This window comes from Hirundo rustica, chromosome 27 (genome assembly GCF_015227805.2).
Source record: "Hirundo rustica isolate bHirRus1 chromosome 27, bHirRus1.pri.v3, whole genome shotgun sequence".
Classification (NCBI taxonomy): domain Eukaryota; kingdom Metazoa; phylum Chordata; class Aves; order Passeriformes; family Hirundinidae; genus Hirundo; species Hirundo rustica.
The window spans coordinates 3,578,908-3,591,672 of NC_053476.1; the positions used below are offsets into that span (position 1 = coordinate 3,578,908).

General features: G+C 44.6%; 1 protein-coding gene across 7 annotated transcripts in view; it reads left to right on the plus strand.

Moving 5' to 3' along the window:
• The window catches only part of IKZF3 (IKAROS family zinc finger 3), a 53,726-nt gene that overhangs the window by 38,170 nt on the left and 2,791 nt on the right, over positions 1-12,765 (plus strand). For 6 of the 7 annotated variants that reach the window (XM_040087254.1, XM_040087253.2, XM_040087255.2 and 3 more), the window contains 4 exons: positions 191-451; positions 1,119-1,286; positions 2,229-2,345; positions 9,072-9,188. In XM_040087254.1, coding sequence (XP_039943188.1) covers positions 191-451; positions 1,119-1,286; positions 2,229-2,345; positions 9,072-9,188 — 663 coding nt within the window. The remainder of the gene's footprint in view (positions 1-190; positions 452-1,118; positions 1,287-2,228; positions 2,346-9,071; positions 9,189-12,765) is intronic. The other variant, XM_040087259.2, reaches the window with a different exon arrangement.

Consider the following 12,765-nt stretch of genomic DNA (forward strand, 5'->3'; position numbering starts at 1 on the left):
ACTCACTAAGTGTCCATGACCAGTGAAGTTTCACATCTCAACTTCATTTCTTCATCTGCATATTTCAGTAAAACTTTTAGGAAGATTGATACTGCCGTTTTATATAATTTTTAGTGCGTTTTTGTCCTAAAGTACTTCGCTGTGCAAAAGTTTAGCCTTTTTTCACTCCTGTGCTTTGTTTTACCTGCAGATGATGTGATTAAAGTGAAAGGTGAATACAGTGAAAGAGAGGAGAGTGCTTTAAATTCCGAGCCTATGGAAAACCTGGAAGAATCCGAACTGCCTTACACATATCCCAGAGAATATAACGAATATGAGAGCATTAAACTGGAAAGACACTCGGGGTCATATGACAACGTCAGGCCAGCTAGTGGAAAGATGAATTGTGATATCTGTGGATTAGCCTGCATTAGCCTCAATGTCTTGATGGTTCATAAGCGTAGCCACACTGGTAAATATCCCTCTGTTGTTCTTGTAAGAGCTGGAGTACTGAAAAGATGATAATTTTTAATCTAGACTGGTTGTTTTTTAAGAAAGATATCAAAATTGGGGTTTCCTTGTTCCATCCTTGACGCCACATGTGATCTTTATCAAGTTACTCGCTGTTCCGTGCCTCACTTTACCCACCTTTCTTCTTATCAGGATTAAATATTATTAAAAGAATTATTTTAAGAATTTTGGATGAAAGGCACTATGTAATGCAGTATTTCTGGCACAAAGCAAAAGTTAATTTGGTTTTGTGCTGCCATTTTCAGTCTGTGTATAAATTTCTCTCTGTGCCATACTTTGGCAACAAACCAATGAGCATCTTAAGCTTCAGCCTGCAGTAAGATAAGACCTTTTTTTTCCTTCTAAAAATTGCTGGCTTGTTGGAATCAGCCTCCTCCAGAGAGCTTCTTTCCATGGAAGAACTGTGCAGTGCTTTCCATAGTCCTACATATGCTACGAGCAGCTCTGACACCAGAGCTGCACCTCCCTCCCACTGAAGTCACACTCTGTGTGTGTTTCTATAGAAAGAAATCAATCCAATATCTCATTCTTTCCTCTTCCAAAAAAGGCAGAGGACGGCATGATACCCTCGTAACCATTAAATGTCCTTTTCTGTATGTCATTTTAAGGTGAACGGCCATTCCAGTGTAATCAGTGCGGAGCTTCCTTTACTCAGAAGGGAAACCTCCTCCGCCACATTAAACTACACACAGGGGAAAAACCTTTTAAGTGTCACCTGTGCAGTTATGCCTGCCAAAGGAGGGATGCGCTTACGGGTCACTTAAGGACACATTCTGGTAAGTGACTTCACAGGCACTCCATGTGTTTTGGATGTGTGTCACTGGGACACTCGGTGTGGAAAAGACAGTCAGCGAGGTTTGCTCAGCCTCTGAAAAGCTCAACACAGGGCAGTGACCGCTCACTGGTGCTCCTGGAACCAGCTCAGGGCCGGCTCTGCTCTTGGTGTAGAGAGAGGGGCCACGGGAATCCATGTCACAGCTCACAAACCTGCTTGCACAAATAAATCCGTGGTATTTTCACAGAATCATTTTGGTTGGAAAAGACCTCCAAGATCATCAAGTCCGACCTTTGGCCCATCACCACCTTGTCAGCTCATTTTCATATGAGTGGAGCTGGCTGTGCCAGCAAGCTCTGAATTTGAGGAGAGTGTGAGATGTGCTTTGTTGGGATTTCCTCCCATCCGTTCTGAGCTGTGAAGAAAATCCCAGGAGCTTAATCGCAGGCGGATGACTATTGCCACCTCACTGTGGTGTAGTGCCTTTCATCTGAATCTCTTAAAATGCTCAACAGATGTTTCTTCTCAAGCCTGGTAGGGTGTTCTGTCCATTTTACAGATGGGGAAGTGGAGGCACAGAGCTGAGGTGACTTGGATAACAAGTCAAGTATAACTCCATCTTAGCTGCCCCAGTTCTGCAGGATCCAGGTTGTGCTTGCCCTTGAATTTGTCTATATCCTGTGTTCTACATGGGGCTCAGAAAGAAAACCTTAATTCTAAATGATAGATGTTATCTCTGTACTGCACTGTGCAGAAAAAAAAAGTTCAACCTCACAAAGAATCAAAGTCAAAAATGAGCTTATCTGCCAAGGATGAATGAGATTCTGATTTAATCAAGACCAGCAGTGCAGTGCTGTCCCCTACCAGTACAATGCTTCAAACAAGACAGTGTTTTAGTGGTCCCTTGTGGTTATTTTCATTCTTTTATTGTTTCTTTTTCTAGTGGAGAAGCCGTACAAATGTGAGTTTTGCGGAAGGAGCTACAAGCAGAGGAGCTCGTTGGAGGAGCACAAGGAGCGGTGCCGGACTTACCTGCAGAGCGCTGGCATGTGTGAGGCTGGTGAGTTTATCACATTACAGTGGTTTTGGGGTTTCGGTACATTACAGGGCTTATAAAAGGGCATCTGGTGAGCTGTTAACCCACAGCCTGAGAACAGCTTTTCCTACACTCCTTTTCAGTAACCTGAGGGGCTATAACGTTCTAAAGGGTTCATCGTAGCCCTCAGGCAGGTAGTTAGAGAGTGCTTTTGTTTTAATCACTTTTTTCTTTAACAGTTAGTTTGTGTAAAGCATCTAAAATACCTTGTACCCAGCATTTCTGGCGTTGATGCTCAGTGAGTTAAATTATTCCTACATTAATGTTTTAACGTGGCTCATTTTACAGGATGAGTTGTTGACAACAGTTGTTCCTCTCTCAGTGTGTTTGATGGTTCCTTTCCTTTAGAATAAAAACTGTTAGAATTTGCAGCAGTTTGAGTGGACTGGATCCAGGGCATGGAAAAGGGAGTGATATCCCAAAAATCACTGACAGATCAGCTTAGGAGAGAGTGAGAGGTAAAAGGCTGCTTCGAGAATAGAGCTGCCTTTGGAAAAGATGAAATGTATCAAAACATGTTTTTTTTCTTCTTTTCCACTTTGCAGTCTCAGTTGCTGCAGTTCCAAAATACTCTGGTGAAAAGTAATCACCATACTCTTTGTCCCTGCTTCATCTGAACTATTCAAATCCTAACAGGAACTGTGTGATTTGAGTCTCACAACACACCAGTAAATCAGGAAAAAATTGTTCTTCCCGTTCAGAGTTAGGGAGTGGCTACGACCTCCCAAAGGATTCTATGACTGATCCAAGCAGAGCTGAGGCTGCAGTTTCAGAATTCAGGCTCCCATCTTTTGCAGTGGAGCCTTGAAAAAACACCGAATAATGGAAACATGGAATCACAGAGGGTTTGGGTTGGAAAGGACCTTGAAGATCATCCAGTGCCCCCCCTGCCATGGGTAGGGACACTTTCCACTACCCCAGTTTGCTCCAAGCCTCGTCCAACCTGGCTTTGGGCACTTCCAGGGACGGGGCAGCCACAGCTTCTCTGGGAAACCCATTCCAGCCCCTCCCCACCTGCACAGGGAGGAATTTCCTCCTAATAACTTTATCAACAACAGTAAGGACAAGAATCTGCAGGAATCATCACAAGCCAGGCCTGAAAATCAGCGTAAAGAACCATTGGTATGTGATGAAAACCTTGTGTCCAGGAATCCCTTCGCTGTGCAGAGTAGGTTGGTGTTTCAGGCTTTGTGACACATGCAGGAAGCCTCCCAGAGAGCCATGCTTTACAAAGTGTTTCATAGAGGTTTTTAATGGTTTTGAGGGGGCTCTCTTCTTGTCAGCAAGTGACATATTTCTTAGAGCATTAGTAAAAGTAATTGGTTATCAGCTCATCGGCAAGTTCTGGGTTTCGTGAGAACCCTTACACATTGTAACTGTGGTTTGTGTTACAGTACGTGGCAATCACCCAACATGTCCACCCATGAAAATGGAAAACACGAGACCTGCTGCAGGTTTCTGCTTTGAAGCTATTCTCGTGGTTTAGATGCATTTCAGAATAGCAACCTTTCCCCCCTTATCCCAAGCCTGGGCTGCAGTCCTTGCTGCAGCACTGCAGGGAGCCTTAGCTGCTCACAGGGAATGCAAATTCCCAGTGTGCCGAGAGGTGGCTGCTCCCTTGCCTTGGAGACATTCACACCCTTACACATATTGCAGTGCTGTTAGGGAAGTAGGAAATTTCATGAAAAATGGGAACTCCTGGGGCATTTCCATCCATTTCCCTGGTATCAACAGGATGTTGGGTGACAGAACCAGGGAGAGGGAAAGCTGGAAAGACCCTCAGGATGTTATTTACTACGTTCTGCTTCTATTTTTTCCCTAAGTGTTGCACTTCACATTTGTGTTTAGTAAACATCCTCTTTCCATTACTGACCCTTTCCCTACTACTCAGAATCACAATGAATTTTGGTGTTTTTCTGAATTCTCCTCAAGCTTCTCAACCAGATCTGGTAGAAAGTGTCTCTGCCCATGGCAGGAGGGGGGAATGGATGACCTTTAAGGTCCCTTCCAACTCAAACCATTCCACAACTCCAAACCATTCCACAACTCCAAGATTTTCACATGGAGCCATTTTTAGACAAAAAAGTGCTCTACATGCCATCATTCCTAACTGATTAAAGTACTTAAAAGCATCAGGACAGTAGTGCTATGTTTGCACGTTCCAAATGTGGAAATATTTCTAAAAGAGAAGCTTCACACAACAATATTGTTGGAGCATTGTCCCTGATAACCATCTCTCTCACATTGTTCTCATTGCACAACCACCCAGCTCTGTTCCACTCTCCCTTCTTGAGTGACCACACAGAGATGCTACAGGAAGCAATGCCTCTAATTTCAGCTTTGTACTTGAGGGCTTTGCTAGCAATAGCTGCAATTTCTAAAAATTCTGCTCACATCGGTTGGTGTGGCAGAAACCACACTATGGGAGCAGCTCAGTGCAGCGTGAGTGCTGGTGTGTGCTTGGGGCTGGGGCAGCAGCCGCTCTCTCTCCAGCTACAGGGTGACAAGGTGGCCCAGAGATGGATGTCCCATCCCTGGAAGTGTTCAAGGCCAGGATGGACAGGGCTTGGAATAACCTGGGCTAGAGGAAAGTGTCCCTGCCCATGGCAGGGGGGTGGTGTAAGGTGATCCTTAAGGTCCCTCCCAACCCAAACCACTCAGTGAACCCATGATGGCCAGGGGACAGCATTGTTTGGAGAGGTGGCTCCTTACCCAGCACCCAGACAACATAAAGGGTCCTTCACAGTGGATAATTCACAGCGGCAGGAGAAAGTTCCTCTGGAAGTGTTTTATCCAGGCAGGATGGTGCCTGAAATGTGCACTGAGACAGGCAGCAGCACTGGGAGCAGCACACAGACCTCTCAGGGGGGTCAGGGAAAACCATCCTCAGCCCTGGTGCTGGCTGAGCAGCTTTAAAAGTGGTGAGATGAACCCCACCTATATACAGATAAAACTCCGTGCTTAGGAGCTCAGCTTCCCATGCAATTCCAGGGTCACTAATCAGATATGACCAAGAGGGACAAGGAGATTTATTTGAGCCACAGAGGTTTTTTTTCCAGCACCCTCTCAGAGGGTGTTTTCAGTTTGGTTTTTGGTTTGGTTTTTTTTTTGGATTTTTTCTTGTTTTCTGGCCCTGCAGTTAATCCATCAGAGCCCTGAGCTTGCAGGACAACCCAAGATCCCAGGCTGCTGTATGTTCAGTGCTTTGGAAGTCTGGATTTTCAGTATTGTTTTTTTTTCCTCAGTGTAATTTTCAGCAAAGCATTTGACCATTTCTGTTAGTCCAGCCTGAATTTTATTTTTAGATCCATGTTACAGTGAGATAATTAGTTATTTAAATCACCATGCGCAGTGGAATCATCCAGAGGGAGGATAATTGAAGAGGGACACAGGGTGTGATTACTTCTCTGTATTTCAGAAGTCTTTAGAGAATTTGGAGCGATTAAAAAACTGTTTCCTAAATGCTAAATATTATTCTTGGATTGTTTAATATGTGATCCAGAAGAAGAAGTTGGATGAGAGAATTTTCAGTTCGTTTCTGGGTACGGAGAGCAGTGTTGTGGGTGAGAACCTGTATAACCACCTCTGTCTTACTGGGAGCAGACGCTGTTTCCCTAAGGCTGGGTTGTGAAAATGTCATCAAAGACTTTTTGTGGCCCATAAATAGAGATTATTTTTTTCTTTAGGAAAAAAATAGCCAGTAGCAAGGAGTCAAAAATCTTAATGTGAAAGCAAAGACCCTCAGCATTAAAATAAAAGGACAGAGAACCATGAATCTGCGAGATTGATTCTACAGAAGTCCCAGAACACGTTATGTAGGTCAATAGTTACTGTCTCTGCAGATCTCCTCTGAGGAAAGGCTCTGTTATCCCTGCAGGAAGCCCTCGTCTGCCCTCCTGACATTAATTTAACAATTAAAGCTCCCTTGGTGGCACATAAATAATGTTGACAAGTCATCCCTGATGCTCTACGTGCAGCTTCCAGTGTGCTCCTGGGGCTGGGAGGGCCGACAGCGGCTCTGCGCTGGGTCCTGCCGGGATAGGGGAAAAGACCCTGAAAATGTGGAATTAAAGCTTTACTAGAGCAAGCCATGGTCCTCAGAGTGCAACTCCTGGAGGTAAAGACTGAGAAAAAGAGGAACTGGAACAACAAAATCATAAAAACAAAGAACAGACAGGGACCAGGGAGCTGCTTCTATGACATGGGTGAATTGTGTTTTCTTTCTTTGTACTTTACAAAGAAAAAAGTACATTTTTGAGTACACATCACCATTTGTATTTTTTTTTTCAGGATTATTGGGGTTTTTAAAATTTAGATTACTGTTGTTAATGACTTGTGCAATGATCCAGCCAAGATTATGAAGCTTTAGGGTTGGGGGTGGTTCAAACCTTGGACTACAGTCATCTAAAGTTAATATAAAGATGCATATTCCAGACCTTGGAGCATAAGAATGAAATTGAAATCTTGAAATTAAAAACCCTATAATTTTCAAGACCAAACTAGAGCTTCTGGCCCAAGCCCAGCTGGTGATTACACTCTACCTACCTCCTTCCCCTCAGAGTGCCACCTTCACCTGGTGTTTTGTCTCAGTTTGTGCAGCTCTTACATCTCGTCTGGGTATTTCATGCTGGGATGAATATATTTATGGGAACCTCCAAACACACCGGAATAATATGGAATAAAACAGACTAGAAGAGCAGTGTGTTATTACCTTCAAGGCACTTCATGCCCTGCACAGGGCTGGCTGTCACGTACAAACATCCCAAGGTTCCAGGACTGTGACCGAGCGGAGCCAGGCCCTGTTATCCCATCCTCCCTGACTCATATTTGTAGCTGGTGTTTGTGGCACCAAGTAGCTCTGAAACGCTTCACGTTTTCAAACTGCTGAACAAACATGAACAAATAGTTCTGGCTGAGGTTTGGTGAGTCATGGTTTGTGCTGACTGAAACTCGTGTTATCAGGAGCAGCACTGACAAACAGGTACAGAGGACGGACTGAAACGCACAAGGAAAGGCTGCACAGAGCTGGGAAGGATGAAGCTGCACTTTCAGCTCGTGCTATGCTGGGCAAACAGAAATTTAAGTCTGATACTCAATAAATCTGTGTTTAACAGGATTGAAGTGATACCAAAGTGTTCCTGCTGCTTTCCTCTGGCACAGCTTGTCTCTTAGGTTATGATTCATATATTCAGGGGGACCTCACTTTGGTCTACCAGTGCCTTAAGGGGTTTATAAAAAGGAGGCAGATGGATTTTTTCATACATGCAGAGAGTGATAGGAGAAGGGACAATGGTTTTGGACTGCCAGAGGGCAGGGCTGGATGGGATGTTAGGAAGAAGCTCTTCCTGGGAGGGTGTTGAGGCCCTGGCACAGGCTGCCCAGAGAGGCTGTGACTGTTCTCATCCCTGGAAATGTTCAAGGCCAGGTTGGACGGGGACGACTTGGGATAGTGGAAGATGTCCCTGCCCACGGCAGGGGGTGGCACTGGATGATCTCCAAGGTCCTTTCCAACTCAAGTCATTCCATGTTTCCATGATTCTGGATTTAGATAAGAGATACCTCTCTTTCACAGTGAGATCCAACCTTTTATACCACCTTGGGAAAGTAAACCACCCCTCACCGTCCTCAGCTTGTAGATCCCAGCTCCTACAAACTCGGGCAGTCCATTAAGATCCCTGCCACTGGGATTCTTAGCAATGAGTTTACTCTTTATTATAATTTTTGACATAAAATACCAGTCCAGATGGCTGTTGTTGAGGCGTGAGCAGGGTTTGGGGGAAGCCACAGCAGTTAGGATCAGTATTAGTGTGGTAGTAGCAATATGAGGTGGCAGCTCTCCAGCTCAAGGCCTCTGCAGCCTCCGGGAGCTGAGAGCAAACACAGCTTCTGTGCACTGCCGGGCACTGCTTAGCGCAGCTGAGGAGAGCTCTGGAAAACGGGAAGAGCCTTAATTGGCCCAATCTCAAAGGAGTCATCACAGGGCACAGGTACTTTTCCAAAAATTAGAAACTTGGGAGGTTGTAACAAGAGTTAAAACACAGAGGAAACACAGAGGAAATTCATCGTTAGTTTTAGCTGTAACATTTAGGAAAATATTAAGTGACGGTAACACCTGGGAAAAAAGAGTTTGAAATTTTGAATTTTGAAAGGTTTCATTGCTGTTATTTTACTGGAATGCTGATATATATCATACAAGTTTCTTAGTGATTCATTAAGACATTTATGACTGATATCTGAAAAGTTAAGCAAGAACACTGAGTGTCTCCTACTGCAGCTCAAAACACCGAATGTGCAGGTGTCACCCAGCCTTATTCAGAATAAAAAAGAAAGGCCAGCAGAGCTTCTCTCTCCATCTGCAATTTAACCAACCTTCCAGCCAGTTCATTTACTTCCTCCCTCTGACAACAGCTCTGGTTTGTGCTCCCCCCTGAGCGAGCTCAGGGCTGTGCTGCCACTGACCACAACGGGTGCCCAGAGAGCAGGAATGACAGAAAAAACAAAACCAACTTTGCATTATATCTCCAAACTGTTTCCTCCAGCTATGTGGCCAATTGGAGATTAAACCAGTCAGCTCTTCCTTTTTTTAAATCTTTCTATATTTTTCCTTTTCACCTACGCTTTGTGTTTTTGTTTTTGTTTTTTTTTTCCCCTCTTTTTTTTTTTCCTTCCTTTTCATGTTTTCCAACCTAGCCAGCGTGGAGGCAAGGCACATCAAGGCAGAGATGGGGACTGAAAGAGCCCTTGTGCTGGACAGGCTAGCGAGCAACGTGGCAAAGAGAAAAAGCTCAATGCCTCAGAAATTTATTGGTAAGAACAAAACCGCTTTTCATCTGCAACAGTTAAAAAATGTGTGGGTCGGTAACAAACAGTACAATGCCTCTGCTTCTTTTAAATATCTTGCTCAAGCTTAGCTTCTAATACAAAAGAATAAAGTAATGCTGATTTTTGTGATGGGTTTCAGTGTTTTGTTGTAAGGGGTTGATTAAAATAAGCAGTATTTTTTCTGTTGGCTGCTTAAACTGGGTGGAAGATACTGTTGTGCCTTGTGTCTTTATGTAGGTGATTTATAAATATATTTTATGACTTTCCACATGCCATTTCTGTACCTATGTATTTGAAATCTTCTCTGCTAGGATCTAGAACAGGCAAAGAACAGGAAGGTTAATATTTTCTCAGCAGGAGATGAAGATTCTTGCAGGATTCATGTGTGGAATAAGGCCTAAAGACAGAAAAGTATTGGATTTCTCTTAGTCATCCTCCCAAATTTGTCTATGATGAAAAAATATTGAATCCTTTCTTGTGGTAATTTAAGCAAGCAGATGTTTCCATAGTATTTTCTTTGCATTTAATTGTACGTGATCAGAGATTTGCATTTTGGGGATCTTAAATACTAGTTGGGCAGGTTCTGGGTTTCAGCGAACACCTGACCCTCTTGGCCAGTCTAATTTCACCAACCTACCTTTAGAGAAAATGCAGTACAACCCTGTTTCCTAAGGAAAACCCTTACTCAGCAGTTATATATTATTGGTGCTGATGAAGCCTTATTTGTGCTCTTTGTAAGGTTATATAAGGCAACAAGTGTTGTTGTTGGTTTTTTTGTTGTTTTTTTTTTTAATGGCTCAATATGAAGTTCACCCTCTGAGTGGGGCCCGTGTGGGAGGGAGGGAGGGACGTGGGCTGAGAGGGCAGGCAGGGCTCTCATGGCTGCTGCAGACAAACCCCTGGCACGGGGTGCAGCAGCTCCAGAGCCAGGTAAAGCTGAGCAGGTGGATCTGTCCCGGTAAAGGTGAGCAGATGGATCCACACAGGTAAAGGTGAGCAGCTGGATCTGTCCCGGTAAAGGTGAGCAGATGGATCCACACAGGTAAAGGTGAGCAGCTGGATCCATCCAAGTAAAGCTGAGGAGATGGATCTGTCCGGGTAAAGGTGAGCCGATGGATCTGTCCAGGTAAAGGTGAGCAGGTGGATCTGTCCAGGTAAAGGTGAGCAGGTGGATCTGTCCGGGTAAAGGTGAGCAGATGGATCCACACAGGTAAAGGTGAGCAGATGGATCCACACAGATAAAGCTGAGCAGATGGATCCACACAGGTAAAGGTGAGCAGATGGATCTGTCCAGGTAAAGGTGAGCAGATGGATCTGTCCGGGTAAAGGTGAGCAGATGGATCTGTCCGGGTAAAGGTGAGCAGATGGATCCATCCAAGTAAAGCTGAGGAGATGGATCTGTCCGGGTAAAGGTGAGCAGGTGGATCTGTCCGGGTAAAGCTGAGCAGATGGATCCACACAGGTAAAGGTGAGCAGATGGATCTGTCCGGGTAAAGCTGAACAGCTGGATCCATCCAGGTAAAGCTGAGCAGCTGGATCCATCCAGGTAAAGCTGAGCAGCTGGATCTGTCTGGGTAAAGGCGAACAGCTGGATCCATCCACACAGGAAACCAACACAGTTTTTGAAGGTAATGGATCTCTTAGTGGGTTTGGTGGGTAGCTCTGGGCTTTCATCTATGAAAACTGGCCTCATTTTTAAATTTATTTTATGTTAGTGTGGCTTTCTGAAGGTCACCTCACTGCACAGCCACACCAGCACACTCCGAGTGCCTTTGGTGCTCAGGATTGAAACTGGGCCTTGCTGTGGTTCAAAAAGCACTACTGCAAATGGGTTGGTAATCCTTTAGCTTCCTCTATTTTAGCATTTTTTCAGCTCTCTCATTGTGCAATCACCACCAGTTTGACCTTTATGTATTTTATTAAACATGACTGCAGCAGGATGCACCCCCTCAGCATGAACCTAACGTGAAGAACAAGTGGGTTTGGGGTTTCCTTTGTGAATCAATGAGTTCCTGTGTGGCCCAGATCCTCCGGGATTTGTGCTAGGGCTGGATGACTTGAACTGGCACTGCACACACAGGTGATTGTGTGAAGAAGCTGGAGAATCCATCACAGATCACCTAAAGGCACAAAATAACCAATTTTTGAACCTTGCTGTTTTTCCTAGGATTTCTGTGGTGTCTCTTGTTAAATTACATGTGAAAACATTCCCCCCTCAGCTCTCTGTATTCCTGGGAAGGATGTTTTCAGGAGCAGGCTGTCCGACCTTGGTGTGACTCCTGTGCCTTTCTGACCTGTCCCTGTCAGAGCTCAGATCTGCCAGGCCTGCACGGAGATTCCTTGGGAAATCTGGGAACGGGTGCTGATGTCTCATTTAGTCAGGAAGCAGGGACAGGGATACACACTAACAAGGCATCTTTGTTTGGCTTGTTTCTCTGAATGAAGTCTATTGATGGGAAGAAAAACCCCTTTATTATAATTGGAGAGCTCTGCAGAGATTCAGACGAGCACCAGGAGTCTCGCCCACTTTATTTTTCACGTTTCCATCCCCAGTAGCTGCCTCGTGTGCAACAGTACAAGTCCCACACAAGCGCAGGGACCACCAGACCCTGCATTTGACTCTTCAACTCTGCACCTGGCCCCTCTTCAGAGCCTTTTCTTGGGGGAACCTTAAAATCCACCAGGACAGTGGAATCCCAGAGCACTGTGAGACCCTCAGTGATCATTCAGGATTTGGACTCAATGGTCCTGGTGGGTTCCTTCCAACTCGGGATATTCCACAATCCTATCATCATACATCGTGCTTTTTATCTTACTTTACAACAGCGAACCTTAACACCAAAATTTTTAGGGAGTCTTGTTTATTTTTGCCTTTGTTGCTTTTTTTTTTTCCTTTTTTTTCTTTTTAAATTTCCAATTTATTCACATCTTTCCCTTGCCTGGAGCTGGTTTTATGAGTCACCCAAAAGTCCTGCGGCATTTTGTTTCCTTCCATGTGAAGCTGGCCGGCGAGTGGTGCTGCGGGCTGGAAGCAGTTACACTCTTGTGGTTCGTTAACCTTTTGGAGTGTTTTAGAAGAGAAACGTGAGCTCCTGGTTTTCTGCCTCTGCAGTGAAACCCCACGAGTTTCATACACATTGAGTCACGGTGTTGACAGGTGACTGATAAACATCTGCACCAGTCGAGTTACCGTAACTAAGAGATTCGTGGATCTAATGTTTGCGAGTCACTTGCACGTGAAACCTTTCATCTGGTCTTTTTTTTTTTGTATTTTTTTTTTTTAAGCTATGAACAAGTTTATGGTTTTAGTAACCACAGAATTCAGTTACTTATTTCTAGACATTCACCTCCAAAGTGCCTTTTAGTGCTTTTGGGGTGCAGTTTATTTCTTCCTTGCAGCTGGCACAGAGAACAGGAGTTGCACTGTGCTGCCCAGAGAGGTGTGAGAGGAATTTCAGGTGCACTCTTCTCCACTTCTGTCCAGTCCAGAGCTTTCCAAGCACCAGCACACCCAGAGGAAATTTTTTTTTTTTCCACTAACCCCATATCACGTGACCCTAAC